Here is a 22,396-nt window from a genome sequence, read left to right on the forward strand (position 1 = left end):
CCGGCGTTGAGCAGGCCCAGAGGAGGGTGACACACTGGAACCGGCATCTACAAATATACGCCACTGAATAAAAAGGTGCTGCTAGGGTCTCTATCTCACTCACTCACTCACTCACTCACTCTCATATCAACATGGGGAACTAACACACAAAGAACAGACTTCGAATCAGTGCATTGAATTGAGATCCACAAACCTTTCTGACTCCAAGCTCTACAGTGTAAACTCACACTTGTTTGACCCTACACTCTTCTTCACTTACAAACACCCGGACCACCAGCTTAAGCCCCTGTGTGGCTATATCCCACTTTGCTCCCTGTGCAGACATTGTGTAAACACATTTTTAATTGGATCGGCTGGACAAAGGCAGCTTCAAGGAATGGAATTGAGCCTCAAGTTATCTGCCCTCTTCCAACCCAAACTGTAACACACATCCATCTCACAAGTTTGTAGCAAGAGGTTTTTAAGTTTTCTTTTTCTTCTTTGTTTCCGACCCTGTTTCGACCCTGTTATAAAAACCCAAGCTGCCTTAACATATAGATATATATATATATAGATAGATTTCCTCGAAATCTCGTTTTGAATCCCAGTAGTGCCTGTTTTGACACTTCCTAATTCTTACCTTTAGTAACAACACTTGTAGTTTTTCACTCTGTTCAATGGCCCTTTGAAGTTTTTGTCCTGCAGTGATTTCTCCCCCTCTGCATTACATGGACGCTCTTTTACTTTTCTCCAGTATATTTCCCTTTTAAGTTAATGCAATATCCCCCATGTGGCTGAAAGCTTCACAAGGCAGTGTGGGGGTAAAAATCTGATCAATCTGAACTAACATACTATGATGGTGATTTGATGTGACGCTTTAACACAAGTCACTGCACATTCATGTTTTAATTGCCTTTTCTTAAGGGTTTTTGGTGGAATGAGCTTTTCTCAGTAAGAGGCATCGTTTGCTCTGGTGCAAACGATCATTATGTGTTTTATGTTTGATGATGTTTGTATTCTCGTAATATGAGAATATTGGAAAATCCTCGATTACATTGATTGTGTGTTTCGACATAAAACTTCTGCCTCGTGAAGCTTTAAACAGTGGAATAGGTCAGCAACAGTGAGCAGCACCAAGAGATGCTTCCTTTGTCAATGCTATAGTCAATTCTACTTTGTGTTGCACTGTGCTGGTGTGCACCTTTGCTTTTTAGTTTTTAATCTTTCCCTGTGTATCGGCATGTATGCTCGTGTGTGTGTGTGTGTGTGTGTGTGGGTGGGTGGGTGTTTGTGTGCACACCGTATGTCTGCGTGTGTCCCATCCTTGCGCAGGTGAGCGAGGTGGAGGTGAACGGGCAGATCGAGGCGGTGTGTGAGTCGGTGTTCAGTGAGATGGAGTCGCAGGCGGTGGACGCCCTGGACCTGCCCATACCCGGCTGCTTCCGCATGCGGAGCCACAGCTACGTGCGTGCCATAGAGAAGGGCTGCTCGCAGGAAGAGGAGGAGGGAGGCGTCACAGCGGGCAACAGGAGGACCAACTCACCCCCACGCACCACCACCACAGTCAGAACCATCCAGAGCAGCACAGGTCGGTGGCGACATGCACTTGACTCGCGCTTGTGCTCATGAACATGTGTGGTCATGCATAATCCATAGCCCATTACGAATTTATACGTTTGCTGTGTGTTTAATTTATGCAGCATGTGTATACTGTCAGCAGAGAAAAATAAATAAATTACAACTGCTGGTTCTGCAGAGAGATTTATCCTTGTATAAAGTGTGGCCAGTGTCATCAAATCAAATTCTCTAGTTCCTTTAAATTTTTTTTTGTTCCCTTCTTTAGCTGACTGTTGACTAGTTCCACTTTGCAAACACAGACGCACACCCTTTGCATTATTATCCGTCTGACCCAGTTTCCCTCTCAGATACAATATGATGAATGCAAAACTGTTTTTCCCACACAAGAGCTTATTCGAGCTGTAAAGCTCAGTGGCGGCTCTGTCTTATTTTAGCCCACTCGTTTGCCTCATGGTCTGGAGCGCTTGGCTTTCCAGCATTACTGCATGCAGTATTGATGCTGAGTTGTGCTGGCATCCAGCACTGGGTGCTTCTGCGTTCCCCACTGCAGATCCAGAACGTCACTGCCTTACATTGTACACACTAAGTCATCGTCGCCTGGCGCACAATGGCTTGCTCCTCCATTCCTTTTTAATTATGCCAATTGAACGGCAGCATTTTCCCAAACCTAGCTGACAAGGCTACAGGCAGCTAATTAAACACATTTACTGCAAATTGAAAGGATGGCAAAACTAGTTCACCCAATTCAAAAGGCCTCCCACTGACGCAGAGCAAACATTAATTTCAATCAGGAGAGACAAGTGAATGAATAAATTATATTTATTACAGTTTTAACAGAATTATATATAATGACAAAATATTGATAGAGTCTTTGGCACTTAGACTCCATGAGGAGATATTGTAGCAGAGGGTATCGGTCCTGAGCTGCAGCAAAGTAGCAACCAAGTAGTAACCCCCCATGGAGTCCAGACACTGCTGGTGATTGTGGTTGATGACTTGGCTGAGTTGATGGATTGAAGAATCCCATGAGTCTGCGTGGACTGGGCAGTGATGGGGAGGTGGAGGGTACGCAGGACAGCAGCATGAGAGGATTGAGGCAGGAAGAGAAACCATATTGAAACAGACAGCAGCAAGACGATAGGCTAGCGAGGCAGGTGTGTTGCAATGCTATTGGATAGATGAGACCAGCTGATTAACAGCTGATCGCAGGAATGACAGGCACGGGGAACGACGGCAAGAAACTGATAGTGCGCATGCGTGAGTGTATGACAGCCAGGATGAATGATAATTAAAGTACAACCGAAGCAAGCCTGGGAGCAGTCTTCCTGTATGAACTTACGATAGATCTACATTTCATGCTGTTTAAAATTTGCTTCAACTGACTTAATAGAAGTAGTCCAAATATGAAGTTGTAGCCAATTGTTTTACCACCAAACATGTTATTGACGGTTCAAGCTAACAATACAATTAAAGGCAATGGAGAATTGAGTTAATTGTTCTATTGTGCGGTGGTAGTTACTGATCTATAACAGGCGACTGATAAGATCGAGAAAAGGGCCGTTCGGAGCTCCTTCCCCCTGAGGAAGGAAAAGATAATGAAAACCATCTATCAGATGAAGCGTTGTTTTCCAAGCTGGACTGCTGCTCTGTGGTGCAGCTGCTACTCCTGATACAGATTTCTCTCTCTTTCTCTTCCTCACATCTGTCCTGTGTCGCTCACGCTGTGTAGACGTAACTTCCTTCATCTGTAATCATTTGCTATTAACGTAAAAATGACACTTTTAAAAGATGAAAAGTGAGTAATCCGAGGTGTGTGTGCATATGTGTGTTATGTGGCGCACATGTCTGCAGCACTAGCTGTACTGCTGTTGGCCATTTAATGAATATCAGTTTTTGGCGCCTGAGTTTGTCCTATGATGAATGGATGTTGAGAAAGTACAGAGAAGAGTCCTTTTTGTGGGTGCTGATAATCAAACACGATCCCTCTGTGACCAGTTGAGGGCAATCTTCCGACCGGCCTGCATGGCTCGATGTGATTGGCTGTCGGCTTGTTCTGACCCTTGACCTTCATTTGCTGCATACCTTATTATATCCTGGCATCGGATGTAACCAAGGCTCAAACGCACAAGACGGGGAGAGCGGGTTGGAGCGGTGTACTGTAAGGGCGACGTGGAGAGCAGTGCACTGCGGCCGGTAGTGAAAGGAGAGGATTGATTCAGATTACTGTCATAGTTGCACTACTGCACAATTCATCACCTCCTTAGATCTTCACCACTGAGTCTTCAGTCACTGTAATTAATTAGCTCCCTCTCTTTTTTCTCCTCCTTGGGGAAGGCCGTGATTGAAGAGGAGAGGCAGAAAGAGAGACGGGAAGGAGAATAGGAAAAGATCTCAGTCCAACTACATTTTGCCCGTCTACCTCTCCACCTTTTTAACAAGTGCGCTGCCGTTGTCTGACTCTTACACGCTGTTCACCTTCTTCCAACCCATTAATTAACACCACTATACCGTTGTTAACATTTCCACTATATTCAGAGGGAAATGCACTTTACATATATTGTACCACTTTAGTTTATGATTTTATACTATAAGCAGTATTTATTTCAGATTATGTTTTTAAGAGAAGTGGTATTTTTATATAATATAAAATAACTGTGATATCATATTTGTCTCAAGCATGAACAACTACAACATGCTTTTTCAACTTTAATGCATCAGTAATAATACTAATGACGATAATAAAAATGTAGCAATACATGTGTAACGGTCACAATGATGTCTTTCCGCATAACAAATATTTCTCATTTTGATAGCTCCTTTAAATGTGCTCTTTATTAAGGAACATCTGATTGCAGGATTTTTATTTCGCAAGGCATTATTATTATGTGTGTTTCACTTATCTTACAAAGGAAGAGGATATGAATACCACCGCTGACACAAAGTGCCCACTATTGAATGCAAACGATGAATGAATTCGGCATCTGCATATTTTAAAAGCTCCATTCAAGTCCTAACACATGAACAATTCCATATGCAAAGTTACAGTCCTTATTCATTTATATGATAGAATAAAAATATGCATTTGAGCTGTGTTACTAAACAAATTTTCTGGATGTTTTTATATTCTTAATTTATGCTGATCCCCTAAGCCTACCAAATTCATTCTTTAAGTGAATTCTAATTTAGAACTGAAATGGTTAGTCAAAAACATTAGTTAGTCAATCAAGAGAAAATTAATCTGCAACAATTTCATCGTTGCCAAAGGAAACTTTGGGGGTTTTCTGAAGATGGCATCTTGGACTGCAGATTAATGGGCAATGAACATAATCATTAGTTGAAGCCTTGGCTAATGTAATGGATCTAGAGTTATATTAACCATGCACAGTGTGTTTTAAATCTATCGTGTCCAACTCTGCAACATCAACACAATCACGAAACATTAATATTAACAACAACTGTGTTCAAATTAAACTCACGATTACTAGCCATTTGTCGTTTTGTTAGCAAATAAGTTGTTCTCTTGGCAATATTACTTATGAATTAATGTATTGCCATTTCTGTTTGTGTTTATTGATGCCAATAACAGTCTGTTTGGGGATCAGAACATATTCACAGCAGGAAAGCAAGAATGTGTAGTAATAGTGAAAAGGACAGTATGACCAGCAGCTACCATCTCTTGTTGCCTAACGATGTGGAAGCTTATCAGGTCATAAACGTTGGAACGACTCCCATCATTACCTCCATCCAACATGATGTGCATGTCTTGTAACATGTACACATAATGGAGACGTGCCAAGACATCACTGTACACCAGCATTGTACAATGCTGAATTTGCAGTACTCACAGATGTTCTTATGCACAGGCTTGTACAGTATGCATTACATAATCTCATATTCATCACGTAACACTCACGGTAACTTCCTGCCAAGTAAACAGTCTCAGCTTTTACAGTTTTGTTTGTGTCTGTTGTTCTATGATGCAGAGGAAGCATACACACACACATTCATACATTTCGCTGGATATCGACTGTCAGCCCAACGTGAGAAGTGAAAACATTGTGGTGGTGAATATTGCATGATGTTTCTGAAGAATAGTTCAGGCGCCAGCTTGAGAATTACAGCCTGCACTTATGGTCTCTGCTCCCACTTGTCCCAGCGGCAAACTGACAAAATGTCTCGCAAACACACGCACATGGGGGAGTCCGATTCACCTTTTCTCTCCAGTTTGCCCACTGCACTGCTCCAGTCCATTATTATTGATGATCTTTATTAATCCTGAGGAAGGCGGCGGAAGTGAGTAGGGGGCTGCCCTTTGATCTCCTCTCTTTGAACGTCAAGTGCCTGCCTCTCTGCCCACTCAAACTGGCATGCACACACACACACTCCCTAACCTGAGCAGCCACTCTCTCACACACACATACACACACACATACAACTGTTGCCTCAGACAGACGTGTTGGCCTAAACATCAGCTCCTTTGGATCGGTTTAACAAAATCTGGAGCAGATCCTCTTTCTAAAGCTTGGGAAAATCCTTAGCAATCGGTTAATGTGCGGATTTTACTGCCTGTAAGCCCTGGCTCCTCCACCCCACGTCGTCTCCAGTTAATGTATTCATCACCTCTTTACTCTGCTTAGCGTTCCCCTTCTTTATGCACGACAGCTGCTTTTTTTTAACATCCGTGGTTTGGTGTGTCGATAAATCCACGTTGTTTTTCATTAAGAAGAGGAATTCACCTTCAATTAGTGTACACACACAGACCTTAAGTCTATGAAATGTGCCATAGTGTCTGTTTGTCTTTCTCTAAACCTCAGTTTCTTTGGCTCACTGAACTGATGTCAATTATCCAGCCTCATTTTCCCAGCATCTGTTTTTTCCGAAGTGCTGAGCGATTGGCTGAAAAGAGTGGCTTTCCTCCATCAGCTCCCTTTGCCATCTAATAGGCTGCAAGACAATGTTTAATTTAATGGCTGTGAATTTCCTATAGCCCTGAACAGAGACATTGCGCTCAATAAAGCATTCCTTAAGCAAACGTCTGAGGCATGCTTGTGGCTCATTTTGCTGCTGGTCTTGTCGGACACTCAGTGGAATACCACCTATTCATTTTGTGATACAAAACCAAAGGATCAGAATACAAAATGATGCAGTAGATTGTGCACTTTATTATAGATCAATTCCGGTGAAATTTGATGTAAAAGAAATCGATGAAAGACTTCCCCAAATGGGATATTCACCATTTTATTAAGACCCCTGTTTGCCAAATAAATGCTTGTTATATGCTGTATAGCTGAAATTCAATTAATAACAATAAAATGTATCTGCACTCTGTGATTTGTGCGTTTAGCTTTTGAGCAGGGATTATCCAAGAGCCAGGGAACCACTCACATCTAACCTATGTAAGAGTAATATAACTCCTAAACAGGACCAGCGGTATTGTCGCCAGTTACAAGCTCTCAGTTTTTTAGAAACAAGGTACAGGTTTCAGGAATTGGTTCGAAAGAAACAATTCTCATAATAAAGGTAATGTTAGAATACTTTCTATTTCATATGCGCTTCAGATACACCTGAAGTATGTAAACGTTCTTTAGTAGTTGTTTATTGTTTCAGATGTCCTGGTTTTGATTCTGATTACACAGTGAACAGTACGCTACGTATACGCTTGCTCACTTTCTTGCAGAGAGTTAGATGCCAAGTTTTTATGACACCCACTTTAATGTTCTCATGGTGTACTTCCCAAAATGTCAAACTATCTAGCAGATATCTATGAATGATATCCAAACTCTATATGTCTCCTTCAGTCTGGAAATCCTTGTAAAATTGCATTCGCTTTAATATTTGCAGGATTTACTGTTTTTAAATAAAATGGGGCTCCTGTGTATTCCCACCTCTCTACAGTACAGACCTACAGGCTGAAATAAAGCCTGTACAACACTGCCCCCAGGGGCACAGTGTAATATAGCACTATACCTCTGCCCTTATCTTTTTACAGTAGTTGTGTGAGTGGGTGGATGGAAACTATCAGACACCGTGACCCAATTAACAATCGCTACCATCACTGGCACTTTTCCAATAGTTCTGTTCTGAGAGGGCTTGTGAGAACAAATATCTTTGGATTTCCCAGTGTGCTAATTGAAGTGGCGGGGATACAGACCACTGACGTCTGGTCGAATCACGATCATGCCGAGCATTGGACCAGATCTGCCCTCACACACCCACCAGCCCACGCAAAATTTCCAAGAGCAAAGCTGAAATTTGTTTGTCATATGTCAGGGTTACTCATATGTTATGAAAGCGAAGAAAACGGCTGCTGGTGGGCGCCGTGTGCGTGTCTGTTTGCTAACTTGTTTTGAGAAGGTCCCCTCTCAAGGTGGGTTTGATGAGGACTACAGGTGAAAGGCCCCTGTGGAAGCATTAGGTCTGACAGAATTGGGTCCTGATGACACTGAGCTGAGTTTCTTCGTCCCATGCTGCTCCTGTCAGTTACAGAGGATTTGGCCATCTGGTCTTTTTTACAGAGTGATGAGCTCAGAGCACAGTCCCGACTGAAGGCCGTGTAATATATCTAGTGATCAGTCCCGCGAATTCAATTCTACAACACAAAATGAAAAGATACAGATCTTGCTGGTGTGATAAGTAAGATAAAGTAAGTAAAGTGAGCACACATTGATCTCCACAAGGTGATCATAAAACTACCAACCACATTGTAAAACAAATATTAAATTATATCCTTAAAAATAAGCACTGCATGCAATTACAAAGGCTATAGTCCTGAACTAAATCCCCACCCCCTTAGTGTGAAAATCCTCAATGCAAATCAACCACGCTGCTCTTTGCTAAACCACAGGGTGGCCGTCATTTGCCTATAGGGAATAAATCAAGTTTGTATACATGTGTTGTAGTAGGAGATGTTAAGCGAAGCCTGAGCTGTATTTAATGTATTTATACTAAAAAATACAGTATATCAGTATATCATACAGTCGTTTTACATTTAGATTTATTTAGTTTGGCTCATCAAGTAGCTAAAAATAAACTTTAACTTGAAACTGATTCATATGACACCCCAAGTGCAAAGACACATACAAAGTATGACATGAGATTACTTTGGATTTAGGGTCTCTGAATCTTGAACGATTCATTTTTCTAGTGCCCTGAAAATACACAATATGTTAATTATGTATGAGGCATGACTGTATCACCACTGACTACACCAACATTACAGCTTCTGTAGATTTAGGTTTAAATGATAGGAAGGAGTTTATGCTCTACACGTGGGGATTTGAAAGGCAAATTCTGATGAAGACAAAATAACTAGACATTTGCTGGTCTAAGAAACAAAAATAGCTTTGATTCAAATCTGATTCAAGACCTTAATTCATAGAGATAAAAAATTGGAAAATATATTTGAAAATAAGAGTAATAAAATAAGATATTTTAAATTAATCCACACAGTCTTTGGCAGCTAGTCAAAAATGGTGGTTGGGGGTTCGGCTCAGGGAATTTGAAGTCATCACCGCAGGACTTCTGCAATCATGGCTATAACGCTTTGTTACAGTATTCAGTGTTATTTGTATTCCTAAATTAAAGGTGCTATATATGGAAGCTTTCTCTGCAAGGAAACAATGTCTGATAGATTGGTCAAATCAGCTTTTAATGCTAATGCTGGATGTAGCGACAGCAAAAACGTACATAGCTCCTTTAATGCATTAAGCAATACAGTGAAAACATACTGCTTTTCTTTTTTCTTTCAAATTTCATTTTCATTTTGATAGATTTTATTTAAAGGTTTATGACTTTAAATCAGGAAAAAGGGTTTTAACTTTGGAATGTGTTGAAAGCAGGCAGTACAAATAAAGTTAAAATCAAAAAGTAAATGTCTTTAACAAATCTTTTTTTTAAATGGCCATATATATATATATATATATATATATATATTTTGCATTATATCTTTTAAGTTACAGAGATGCTGAATATCTTGGTGAATACAGTTTGTTCAATAACAGCAGCTGAACAAGTCACGCGGGAAAGTTATTGCGGTATTAGCGTGTAGTTTCAATATAACAGTAAACGGGACTGTCCCACCCAGAGCTGAATGACTTATGAGTGTTTGTGCAGGGCGGGGGGCGATCAAGGCGCGTCCACATCCTGACATAAGATCCAATATCGCCAGAGAGAGAAAGTGAAATAGAGGGAGAGAGGGCTACTGTCGGCTCGGCTCGGCTCGGCACGGCTCGGTGCTGCAGACTCTCGGGTTCTTAATGACGGCACGTCAGTGTTTGTACAACGTGCTGTTCGGCATGTGCGACTACTGGATTCGCCTTTGTGAGTAAAAGCTGCTCTTGTGTTCTCTCTGTTGTTTTGTGATGGCAAATAGTGAGCCGCGTCAAGGCGGCGCACCGACAGGAAGTCAGGCAATGAGGCTTTCAGAATAAAATGTCAAATTTGTCGGGAAAGTGTGTGTGGGGGGGCGCAAGTGGCGAGATTCCAAAAGCTCACAGCATGGTTTAATTTAAGTACCCGATGTCTGGTCAGTAAGAAGTAATGGCCACACTCGTGAAATGTAAAGTGCGTCACTGACTTTTACTGTGAAAGGGTAAACAGGAAGTTGTGTTTTCCTTATGACTCGCTTTATACATCGCTCTCTGCCCCATTCCATGCGTTCTGCTTATTCATGCTTCACAAGAAAATGGAAGAATCCTCCTCCAGTAGTAAATGTTAAATTATAAGTGCATCTCCAGTGACGAGGCCATTCAAATACGAAATATTATGATTAAAACATGGAATATATACAAAAAGTTTGATTTTTATATTTCTAAACAGAATATTATCTCATGTCCTATTTATTTAAAATGACATCAGGTAAATGTTTGCAAACTGCTATTAAAAATGACCATCAAATAAACTTTGAGGCACCTTTTGGGCCCTCTGCAACGTTTCACCCTCCAAACTATGTGAGCATACTGAGATTAACCTACATGCTTCTCCCCTTCACCACCCACTCCTGGTGGTTGGGAAGTGCTGAACACCTTCCAGCTTCCGTTCTATTTTGGTAGGATATCTCTGATGGGGGGACGACAGGTGTGGCCCTGCATCACACAGCGCTATGCCTGGCACAGCATCACGACACATGCTTCTGCTGGGTCCAGTCATTTAGGTCAGACGCAGGGTCGCCCTTGAACTTGAGTTCACTTCAGACCTCTTGTTTAAGTGATCATCCAGAAGGCATGGGGGTACGTTGTTAGGTTGTTAAGCCCCCCCAGGGCTCATGGGGAAAGAGAACACTGGTGCCACTTACCAGTTTGCGACTGCTAGGGTGGATGCAGGGCCCCAAACGCAGTACTGTGTGACAGACGATCAGTCTGCGGCCTCGTGTTTCTAACTGACCATCTGTGTTTAGGGTGAGTCATGCACACACTTCAGCTCATGCACGTCACTGATGCTAGCTATGCTACGTGACTACTCGCCTTCCAGCTCTCCGCTTTCCATTTTCGGACAAGGATCGAGACCCTGCTGCGATCGACATACCCTGGACACACACACATGTTAAGTAAATGACGAAGACATCCGGGTGAGGAGATGCTCCGCTGCTGACACATTATGACAGGAAGTCCTTAGTCACAAACACACTTAATTATGCAAGAATTAAAGCAACTGTGTATTTATGCGCGCGTCATTTTATAATAATTTATTATATATAATTTTTGTTACTATATTTGAATTGTATTTGCCAAGAACACAGTTAATTTGCTCATGCTGTAAAGACATTTTGTTTCTCCTACTAATTTCAGTTGTACCTACTTTACCCTGTGGGATCATTAGTTTCCCTCAGTTTCATCAAAAATCGTACCAACGCATGAGTAGCGGCTCATGAAAAAATGTTTTTCTCAGGGGCACAGTTACACAACCATATATTGAAGAGCCAGCTGTTTAAATGCATTGGCATTTAAAATGATTGTGCAACAAAATGTTCCAGGAACGACTGCTCCCGCCCGACAGGCAAGATCAGTTCAAAATGTAGAATTATTGTTTGCTATATTTAGTCTGCTGTATTTCATTAAAACAAAAAACATAACTTGATTAGTGAGAGCTCACCTCCTGATTTGACATCCTTTTGCTTTTTATTTTGATGTCTCTCTGGAAACATCTGACTTCATCACAGTGTAGATCAGCCTTCATTAAAAATAGTGACATTAATATCTTTTTTAGCAGGAACAAGTGCAACTCGGTGAACTGTCAAAAAAATAACAATATATAATAAGTGATAATTACCTACCGCCAAGGAGGTTTTCATTTGTTTGTCTGTCTGTCAACAGGATTACTCAAAAAGCACAGAGCTGATTTCCAGGAAATTTTGGCGAGATACAGTGTTTTTGAACGTATTCGTACCTTTGTCATAAGTAATGCATGCATCTTTGTGGAAAGGTAATATGGTGATGAAATGGCTCATCAGCCTTGGCGTAGGTATGTGCTCTGGAGTGCCCTTATATTTCCTTTTCTGCATGGTTTTGAATTAGACGCAGCACTTAATTACACAAATGCTTTAAGCAATAGGTTCCAGGAGATAATGTTGTAGTTTATGGGTTTAGAGCAGTCTTGCAGTAGATGAAGAAACAGAGTAAGACAGTATTGCCACACCACATTCCCAAGTGATTCTACTGTCAACGGAAGAGTCACATTTCCTCTGCAACACGCACTTCTATACGCAGGTGCTAAGACTTCAGCTTCCCCCCTTCTGTCTCTCAGAGCATCTTTGAAGAAGCAATTATCTTGTTATCATGTTTAAGATAAGCTGATGAAACACTTGCCAAGGGAAAGGCAGACACTTAATACTCCAGTCCGCTGGCGAAGGTATGAGGTGTCCGCATTTACAGTTACTTTGGATAGAGATGTGATGACGGGAAACTCATAAACACAGTCTGCTTGGCTCAGGGGTACTGAAAAAAAGAACGTGTGAAGGATGAGGTCAGATTATACAGCAACAATGATACTTACTGTAATAAGACAGCGTTCTACTTGTACCATTTGTATAGTTTTAGCTCTTCATCCAAACATACCAATGTGTCTTTTGACCTGATGTCTTTATTTAGTATTTTTCTCTCTCTCAATTACTTTTTCTTCACTCACTTATACCCTTTCAACTTTCTTCAGTTACCAGCCACCTAATTCCTCCTTGGTGCGGGCAAATACAAAACAAAAACATAATTCATAATATTACTGGCAGATATAGTTCCAAATATAGCCCAACCGATACAGATTTGTTTTAGGGGGGGCTATGAGGGAGCCAATAAACTTCCAATACCAATATAAGCATACAGTCGATTTTTTACGTAAAATGTAAACATTAAAGCACATTTTCTGCATTGTTTATTCGATAAAATAAATGTTTTCATTTCAGCAAATATTAACGCCAATACAGCTATGTCTGTGAAAGGCTCATACTGGCCCATATCATTGGCCAACTGATATAAATAAATAAGTCATGTACATCATAACAGAAGAAGAAAAAAAACAGAGGAGCCTATGGTTTATTCCAGTGAAGAGCTACTACAAGTGACTGGCTAATTTAAATGTTTTGTATATAAGCATACAACTATGCCCTTTATCACTGTCCATAATTTCAACTTTGCTTCTTATCTTTTTACCTTATCAAACAGATGATTGCGTGGTTCACAGAGGTGGCACAACACAGCTCTGTTTCTTATTCTAGATTAACAGTTTCAATGTTCAGCTGTAGAATGATAGAAAACATTTAAAAATACACAGAAATTGTGACTTTGATGTTTTTTTTATTTCAAGTACATGTAATTCAACTAATATAATGTCACTAACTATAACCTCTGCATATGACAATAAGTTGTGGGCATCAGCAAAAAACTAATAATAATATTTGATCAAACAGGAAAAGGACCTACTTTTTCCATGATAGATGGTTAATCAGATGATGCCAAGAGGACTTTAATCAGTCAAGTAAATATGCCGGATATTGAATAAATAGGATATAATTTAACAGCTCAAACAAGGATTTCTAAGCTTTGTAAGGTGTAGCACTATTACACCAGACCATTTCTGAAAATAGATATCCTGTTGTTTCATACAGCATACCTTGCTATAAAATCTCATTTGCAGAGATAAACTGATAATTTCTCCCTTTAATATATGCATTCTAATGCGTAATTAATTCTTTTTTTAAATTGTAGTTTGTCACCACTAGAGGGAGCTGCATCCCTACTTATTGAATAAATCATCATTGCATTCTGATGTCTCACCACAAGTTCTATCTTGAGATTATATTCAACCATTTTCTGAGAACACCATCTGTCTTGTCAACATTAGCTCTGTGTGTGTGTGTGTGTGTGTGTGTGTGTGTGTGTGTGTGTGTGTGTGTGTGTGTGTGTGTGTGTGTGTGTGTGTGTGTGTGTGTGTGTGTGTGTGTGTGTGTGTGTGTGTGTGTGTGTGTGTGTGTGCGTGCGCGTGCGCGTGTGTGTGTGTGCGCGTGTGTGTGTGTGTGTGTGTGTGTGTGTGTGTGTGTGCGTGCGCGTGTGTGTGTGCGCGTGTGTGTGTGTGTGTTTGTGTGTGTGTGTGTCTCCATACTGTAGTCCTGAGTCATGACTGACACTCATGCTTTGCATGATGTGTGTTCGTGCCTTTGACATGAAGATCAAATGAGGTTCACTGACAACCTTGCGCCGGCATGTGTCTTTGAGCTTCATCAATCCCTGCTGCCATGTCTGTCCCCTAGTCTCTCGCCTTCTCTCACACACACATTTTTTTCCCCATTTCCTGCTCTGGCATTAATTACAGGGACGGTCAAAGCCCTGTCTTAGCAACGTATGCCTCTGCATGTGAAATACACCTGTGTGTCCATGGATCAAAGGTGCGAGTCTCGAAGGTGGAATTATTATTCAAGGAGGGGATGTAAATTAAACCATACTCTGGTATCATCTGTCTCTTATATTCTCTTTCTTGCTCTCTCTCTCTCTCTCTCTCTCTCTCCGTCTGTGTGTTCAGTGAAGGAGGGAGAGCTCATCTTTCACTCTGTGTTTATGACCTGATTTATTCTGTTTTTCTGTTATATTGTTGTTGTGTGTGTTTTTTTTCATTTCATTTGTAGAGGACCGTGATGTTCTCTGGTAAATCTTAATAAACATCATCAAAAAATCTCTCTCTCTCTCCCTCTCCCTCTCACACACACACACACACACCTGCATAATACTGTCATTCCACTTGCTTCGATGGTGCTAGTAGGTGTGTTTGACAGGAAACGAGGGCTGGGTCGAGACACACTATCACACGCTCGGCCTGAATATGGAATAAGAGGGAGACAGAAAAGACAGCGTTGTCAGTTGTGGTCGGTGGCCGTACCTCGATGGAGCTTTCCGGCATGTGGGTGTGTGCACATGCATGTTGACTGCTCGGTGTCAAAGTGTCTGTGTGTGTGGCTTCGGTGTCTGCAGCTGTGGGATCAAGCCCGAACTGGGACCTCAATGTGGGTAAACTGTGATTTGGCTATCTCTCTTCCTGGAGGAGATAAATCCGAGCCATGCTGGTGTGTCAGCCACTCAGTAATTACTTCATCCTGTCACGACTGTCTGAGAATGCAAGCCAGTGGGAACTTGCACTGTCGCTCTTTCACTGACACAAGGGAGAAACACTCGCCGTCTCTCTTTATAATACCGCTCAGTGTCGGCTTAAGAGCGTTAGTCATCAGATAAGCAGAGGAACGGAAGTCAGTTCAGAAGTGTTATACCTGTAGATTTACTGCCTTTCCCCCAGCTTTATCTTTAGATGTTTGGGCGTCTGTTGTCCTGCTGAATGTGATATTCTGCTCTGTCTCATGTCACATTGCAAATAAAGTAAATCAGGTTCTTGTCATTCAAAAGCATGCAGGAAAGGGGGCAAATTCCAAACTTGCAATATAAAATCTTTCACTAGATGTCACCATATCCTCAGCTGCTTCGAAGCATGTCGCCAGTCACATCCGTGTAATTCCATCCAGCCTGTAAATTGCGTTATGCACAATGCGATGCTCTGATTCACTGTGATCACAAGTAACCTATGCAGATTAATTGCACCTGCAGGCACTCGCCGAATAGTTGTGCAGACATTGCAATATCATAGTGTCACTCACGATCGACTTCCTGCCTGTACATGCTCTAAAGCGGAATAAAAGTTAATAGGATAAATCTGCGGGACTTAAAGCCTTGGTCTTTGGCTGCTAGGTGTTTGTGTTTACTTACGACTTAATTGCCCCTCGCTTGTTATGGCCCGCAATGCTTTGATTATAGCCATTTAGGGAGGAAGAGTGGCATTTGGGTATCTTTTGACACAGGAAGCCAAGCAAGAGAATGTCATTCATTCCTCTCCTCCTGCTCCTGTTCTCAGTCTGAGAAAGGAGGGGAGAGAGGGGGGGGGGGGGGGGGGGGGGGGGGGGTGTTAGAGAGAGGCACAGGGAGGAACTGACAGGGCTACGGCAAAGACAAAGAATGGCTGCATCAGTGCTCTCCCGTTGCCCCCCACCCCCCACCCTGCAGAGAGAACGCACGCAAGAGTCTCCCGATAAAACGAAGAAATCTGTGGTTTACCTTGAGGATTACTTTCCCAAATGACAAGATGCACAGAGAACCATCTGGCATGTTAAATCAGGTGGACGGGGGCTGCTCTGTCAGGTAGGGCCCGTCCCTCTCCCTTTTATTTTTTGCTCTTCCTGTCTGTGTTTTGGCATCAGAAAGACCAAAGGAAAAGCAAAGCCCCGAAAGGATTTCCTCAGCGTTGACGGTGGATGATCCTCGTGGCTCCTGAATGCTAAAGCTGGGCCGGGCCCGCACACTCAAAAGCCCTGGGGGAATGAAAAACACAAGAGGGGTTGAATTAAGAGAGGAGAGGAGATGGGGATTTTTTTTCTTCCCAGGGGGAGGAAAAACACGCATTTTCCTCTGTTGTCTTTACAGAACATTGGAACTTTTGAGACTTTTTCATGACCGCTAAATTGTGTGATGGAGAGTTCATGTTGCTTTCACTGTTCTGAAGGGGAGGGAGTATGTTGGAGTAACTCTTAGGAATGGTGCACGGCTGTAAGTGGGTGGTTTGGGCTGTGCAGTGTGGGAGGCCAGGCCCTAGCGCAAATTAAAGACTTCTCTGTGAAAGTCCCAGACTCAGCTACAGTAATGTGTGTGTGTGTGTGCGCGTGTGTGTGTGTGTGTATGTGTGTGTGTGTGTGTGTGTGTGTGTGTGTGTGTGTGTGTGTGTGTGTGCGCGTGTGTGTGTGTGTGTGTGTGTGTGTCTGAGTGACTGAGCCTGTGTGCAAGTGGCCGGCGGGGAAGAGACGCAGCCCTCCCTCCCCCTTTTTTAGTTTTTTTAACCAGTCATTAAAAATAAGCCACAACTCACCCCGGTACCCACTGAGAGACAGTGAGAGGGAGAGATAGAATGCATCTCCTCTTTCCCCTCCCTTTCTTTGAGCTTTGCTGCTTCACTAACCAGGTAAAACGGAGGGGAAAGGAGGGGGGGCCGGGGTTGGGGGTGTTCAAGGGGACTGATTGCACTCAGAGGTTTTTTTAAGACGCACACTCAGACCCTTCCCCCGTGTAGAGAGTAGCAGGAGGTTTTTTTCAGTCCAGGAGGGGAGAGAGAGAAAGAGATGAATGGGGATAGGAATGCAGGAGACAGACGAGTGCTCTCAGCAGGAGAGTGGGAATGTTGGAGAGACCATTGTTTCTCCCCCCACAAGATTCTGCAGGGAGTGGATGTAAACACACAGGAAGAGAGGGAAGAAAGGTGTGAAAAATCACACCTGAGAGACGGCTCGAGCTTCTGTCATCTTCTTCCGCGATATTCTTATTGGTCCTGATACGCGCTGCACATTACTCTGGACACACACACACAGATGCAAATGCATGCAGCCGGTGCCTATAGCTGCCATTGCGTCTTTCTTCCGCCCCCTCCTCTCCTTCAACAGGATGTATAGGGTCAGAGGGTTAGGACTGGAAACCACAAAAGACAGAATGCGTCAGTGTAGCCTGGTTCTTGTTCCGAATCCCCCTTAGCCCCCTGTTGTACCTCCTACCTCCCTGTTTCTCTTAACTTTCCATCTTCCTCCCGCCTGCCCCATACCTCCTCTCATATAGGAGACGCAGAAGGCCTGACGTTTGGTTTTGGGCCCAGATGGCTTAAGCATGCCTCTGGCGGTGGATTAAGCCGCCAGTGTCTCCTTTCCCCTCCATGTGCAAGTGGTCAGGACAAAGAACGTCAAACAGGGAGAAAACGGGGAAGGAATGCGAGAGGAAAAAACCCTAGGACTGTGAAACGACACCCGGCGCTGATGTTTCACGGCATTCCTGGAAGAGTAAACTCATACGCTTGTAAAAGGCTGCCATCCAGCTCTCCTTGATTTTTGTGCCCAGTCATTTTATGAATCAAGTTATGACTTTTGGAGTTAATCCCTGGAGCGCTTGCAGCATGCAAACCATGAAAAAAGGAAAGAAGTGAACTTTTGACCGCATTCCGCAGCATTTATATGTAAATAGCAGCTGCAGCAAGCAGTGATCCTTCATGTAATGACATGACACCGGCATTGTGTTTCAGCCCTCTCACTCGAGCCTGAGTCTGTCTGGCTGCGTGTTTGCTGTTTTGTCCCCGCGTCCATTACTCCCCAGGCTTGCAGTTATGTTTTCCTGTTCTCGGCCGTAACTCCAGATATTCCGTTCTTGTGGACAGTCTGTCGTGTCTTATCAGGCAGCTGTGCTTAAACACTTGGAAACAGTGTGGTGGCAATATTGCTGTGTTGTTGTGGGTATTTTTAGTTTAGCAGACACTGGATTGAATGGCTTGACATTTTCATTTGCACTTAGCAAATGAAAATGTCACCATCAAGACTCTGCCCTCTCTTCTTCTTTCACTCCCCATCTCTGTGCGCCTGACATCAACTGCCTACATGTTCCGTGATTTATGTAGACCCAGTGACAAATCTAGTTTCAATAAATGACTAACTGATCTCCCCCGGCGACGTGATTTTGTTTTTAGGTATGCCACGACTTAGTCAGTTACAGTTGGCAGTGCTGTCATTGCCGGCACATGCGATGTGTCATTCTGCAGAGCAGAGCCGGTCTACTCAGAGTATCGGCCAGTCGGTGAGCAACGCTGTGGGAAATGAGTGCAGTGAAAGCATGCGTAAGATGTGTGGGTGTGTTGGCTTTAGCGTTAGGGCTAATACTCAGGTTTATGCCCAACGAAGCAGATGGAATTTAGAGGAACTGAAGGAAACGGCACGGCACGGCCACCTTATCCCCTGTCCTATCCCTTTCTCTCACCTCCTTCTCTCTGTTATTGTTTCTTTATCTCTCTTCCTCTCCTCTCCCTTTATGCTGAGTGACTGCTCTCTCTCTTTCAACCCCCTGCAGGGCAGGTCTTTTCGGACAGAAACAAAAGGTTGATGTGTCTCTTCGTGTGGTTGTGGACTAGTCAGGGTAAAGCCCTTGCCAGGGAGCAGCGGAGAACAATGGAAGCTTGGAGCCGTCACAGGGCAGTTCTAATGAGAGCCCCCCCCCCCCACTCCCACCCCACACCCCACCCCTGGCCCTTAATGTAAGAAAAGTCTCCAGGAGCTTAGCCCACATGCTTCTACTGTACTGTACAGGGAGGAACTTAAGGATTACATATTTATACCACATCCTGGATAATTATACCTGTAAGAAAAGGTCATCGTTTTTTTTACAGTGTTGATTTACACAGTTGATAGAGTAAATGTTAGTTGTTGTAATAGTTTAGAGGGGTATAAAAAAATCTATTGTATATTCTGAGGGATGTAAACCCCCCCCCCCCCCCCCCCCCCCCCCCTCCCCCATTGGTCAAGGCAGAAGGCATATATGAAGAACCTAATGTGAACTAGACTATTTTGCAAAGGAACTTTAGATTTATTTTTTTTTCCCCGCCCCTTTTTGTTTATAACTTTCAGCACGTCTCCCGCAGCCTGTCACTGATTGACAGGGCGCAGAGAGCATCAGGCAAAAAAAGAGGAATGCAGGTAACCAGGCTCTCTATTTGAACTTGGAACACAGGAAAGTGGGTTAAGTGAAGTGAGTCTGTTGCCTAACGGAGCAGCTGCCTGCCAGATTTAGCGGTGGCTGACAGTTGTAAACACGCTCTTATCTAGTGATTCAGGAGACGCGGGCTGCCAGAGCAGCTACCCACTCTCCACACAGGTTTCTGTCAAAAGGGGCCCACTGAGCACACAGTTTTGTTGATAGCACTGTTGGCCTGAGGACACCGGAGGCATATTCAACAAATATTTTTATTGCTGATATGCATTCTAATGTTTAACTCAACACAAGAAATCAATTTAAATGCAGCAGTTAGTGCAGGATGTTTACAACTCTGGTACTACTTTGCACTGACACCTTTCTCACCAAAACGCTCTCGCACATTCTAAATATACTTCTTTAAAAAAGCACCCGCAGACTTCCTCCTTCACACACACACACACACACACACAGAGTGAGCTATTGTGTCTGCGAGAGTTCAGGCATCTGGAGAGCAGAAACCCTCTCGGGTGACCTCTGACCTCTACTGGCTGAGAGTCGTTTACTCCCTGTGAGACTCTCAGGTGACTCAGAGGGCTGTCAGAGGACTTTTAAAGCACTATTGTATGTGGTGTGTGTGCAGGGTTTGTTACATCTCTGCAGCATTAGCTGATTAAGATCAACCAGCAACAAACCTGCTGCCTTCGGTTATTTTAGCTCGTTCCATTTTGGAATCCCAAGCTTATTTTGTAAATTGTTCCCCTTTCCCTTTTTTGGACATTAACATCAAGTAGCCTACTGGAGGCCAGGTAGAGTTGTTTAGGATGTGTCTTGTATTGCTGCATTGTGGTTCACATTGTGAACCTTCAGGCTCATTTCGTCTCATGACCCTGTCCCGGTAAACCCCATGGATCCAAGACAAACTGGTTTGTAGTGTTCAGTATTCACCTGCACAAAGCTGACGCTTCAGGGCTAGAAACATTATTAAATAGTCATTTGCAGCTCACTTGTTCTCTCTGTGCAGAGAGAGCCTGGTGTTTATTTGAGTTGTAGGATATACTAGCTGTGACCCTTTATTACCCTGAGCACAGACATAGCAGGGTATTGTTTTAACCGTGTGTGTGTGTGTGTGTGTGTGTGTGTGTGTGTGTGTGTGAGAGAGAGGCATGGCGGGATTTTCACCAAACTTGGTGGGAATATTACTTGCGAGTGTATTTCCTGATGGGTCAGGCAGACGGTCAGATTCTGGGCCAGTCAGTGTTATGCCGAGGTCTGAACTGTATGCTTGTCGTTTGAATGTGTGAGTTTATGCTGTGTCCAGCCTGCCTGCAATAGACTGTCAAAACTTTATGGATGTTTTAACGGGACACCGGCATGAGCGGTATTTCCCCCGGTGCTGCTGATGGTCAGTGTGTTTGTGAGAGAGAGAGAGAGAGAGAGAGAGAGAGAGAGAACCACTGTGGGGGACAGTGAAGCAATGTCGCAAAACACTAAGTTAGAGAATGTTTTTATTTATGTAACAGTTTTATAGCATTATGAAACTGTGGTGGGGCAAATGTCAAATATATAGTGTATAAAGTAGCATATATATAACGTGAGCAGGGTACGCTGCTGTGTTTTCCGGTTGGCCGGCGTTTAGGTGAGTGTTGGTGCAGCTGCAGTGTACCCTGTCAAGGTAAACAAATGGCCAACAGAAGCTCCCTCCTCCGGCTTGCTGCTGGTATAACGCCAAGCCCTCCCAGCAAACTTCATGTTGCTATGTGTCACCATGGTGATGCAATCACAAAGGACTCCAGCTGGTTCTCTGTGTGTGTGTGTGTATGCATGATAGAGAGAGAGAGAGGGAGGGAGGGATAGAGAGACGGACAAATGGACAGAGATCGAGCAGACGGAGCCAGGCAGTAACTCTGATTTACCCTCTTTCCTCCTCCTCTTCCTCCTCCTCAGTCTTGTTCCGTTCCTCTCCTCTGTTCACCATACTCTCTGCCCTCTCCCCTCTGGCGGACCCTCATCTCAAACACAGTGCAGCTGGGCTCAGCTGTCAATGTTCCCCCTATACCGACCGCCCCCTTTCCTGGCCTTTGTATTTGTTTGGATGGTGGTGGATTTGCCCTTGGCCCCCGCGCGGGGGAGCCCGTTCCTGTTAGCTAGCCTCTTAAACCAAACCGTCTGCTCTTTGAAGTGGCCTATCTCACAGATTCGCAGATTGGAGATTACGAAGGCGGCCGCCTGCCTCCAATCTGTCCAGTAACATGAACACAATGATTAAATAAAGGAAACGGCATACACCTACGCAGACACACAAATGGGAAACAGTGATCAGCATAACCCAGAAATAGGTGGCTCAACAAGTCTGCTTTTGTTCTGAAAGCTGGCTAAATGAATGGAGACTTTGCTTTGTCCCAGGGGAGGGAAGAGGGCTTTCTTTGATATTATCAAGCCCGGGGGTTGAGGTTGGAGGGTGCTCTGCCAAGAAGAACGGCTATTCACACCAACTTGTCGGCATGGGACTTTTGAAGCATTTGTCAAAAGAGGGATTTGGCAGAGAGCCACTAGAGTTTTGTCATTCACAAACTCTTCTCTTCTTTAGAATGACAATACTCGCAGCAGGCTGCACCTTCCACGGTGAGGACAGAGAGATGAAATTCCACAAACCCATTCCCATTGAGTGAGGACGGTAGAATATGAATGATGCCTCTCTTACTCTGCGATCAAAGCTGCATTAACCTGATATTATGGTGACAGGGAAACATTTATGTGGTCCTCAGTGTTTATCAGTGTGTGGTGATGACAGTTTTCCACATTCCTTCTTAAGGGTCTGATGGAAT

At 43.4% G+C, this 22,396-nt stretch overlaps 1 protein-coding gene across 4 annotated transcripts in view; it reads left to right on the plus strand.

Moving 5' to 3' along the window:
- The window catches only part of dlgap1b (discs, large (Drosophila) homolog-associated protein 1b), a 93,501-nt gene that overhangs the window by 58,628 nt on the left and 12,477 nt on the right, over positions 1-22,396 (plus strand). For all 4 annotated transcript variants that reach the window (XM_035619578.1, XM_035619576.2, XM_035619575.2 and 1 more), the window contains exon 6: positions 1,312-1,567. In XM_035619578.1, the coding sequence (XP_035475471.1) occupies positions 1,312-1,567 (256 nt within the window). The remainder of the gene's footprint in view (positions 1-1,311; positions 1,568-22,396) is intronic.

Source organism: Scophthalmus maximus, chromosome 21 (assembly GCF_022379125.1).
Source record: "Scophthalmus maximus strain ysfricsl-2021 chromosome 21, ASM2237912v1, whole genome shotgun sequence".
In the NCBI taxonomy this organism is placed as follows: domain Eukaryota; kingdom Metazoa; phylum Chordata; class Actinopteri; order Pleuronectiformes; family Scophthalmidae; genus Scophthalmus; species Scophthalmus maximus.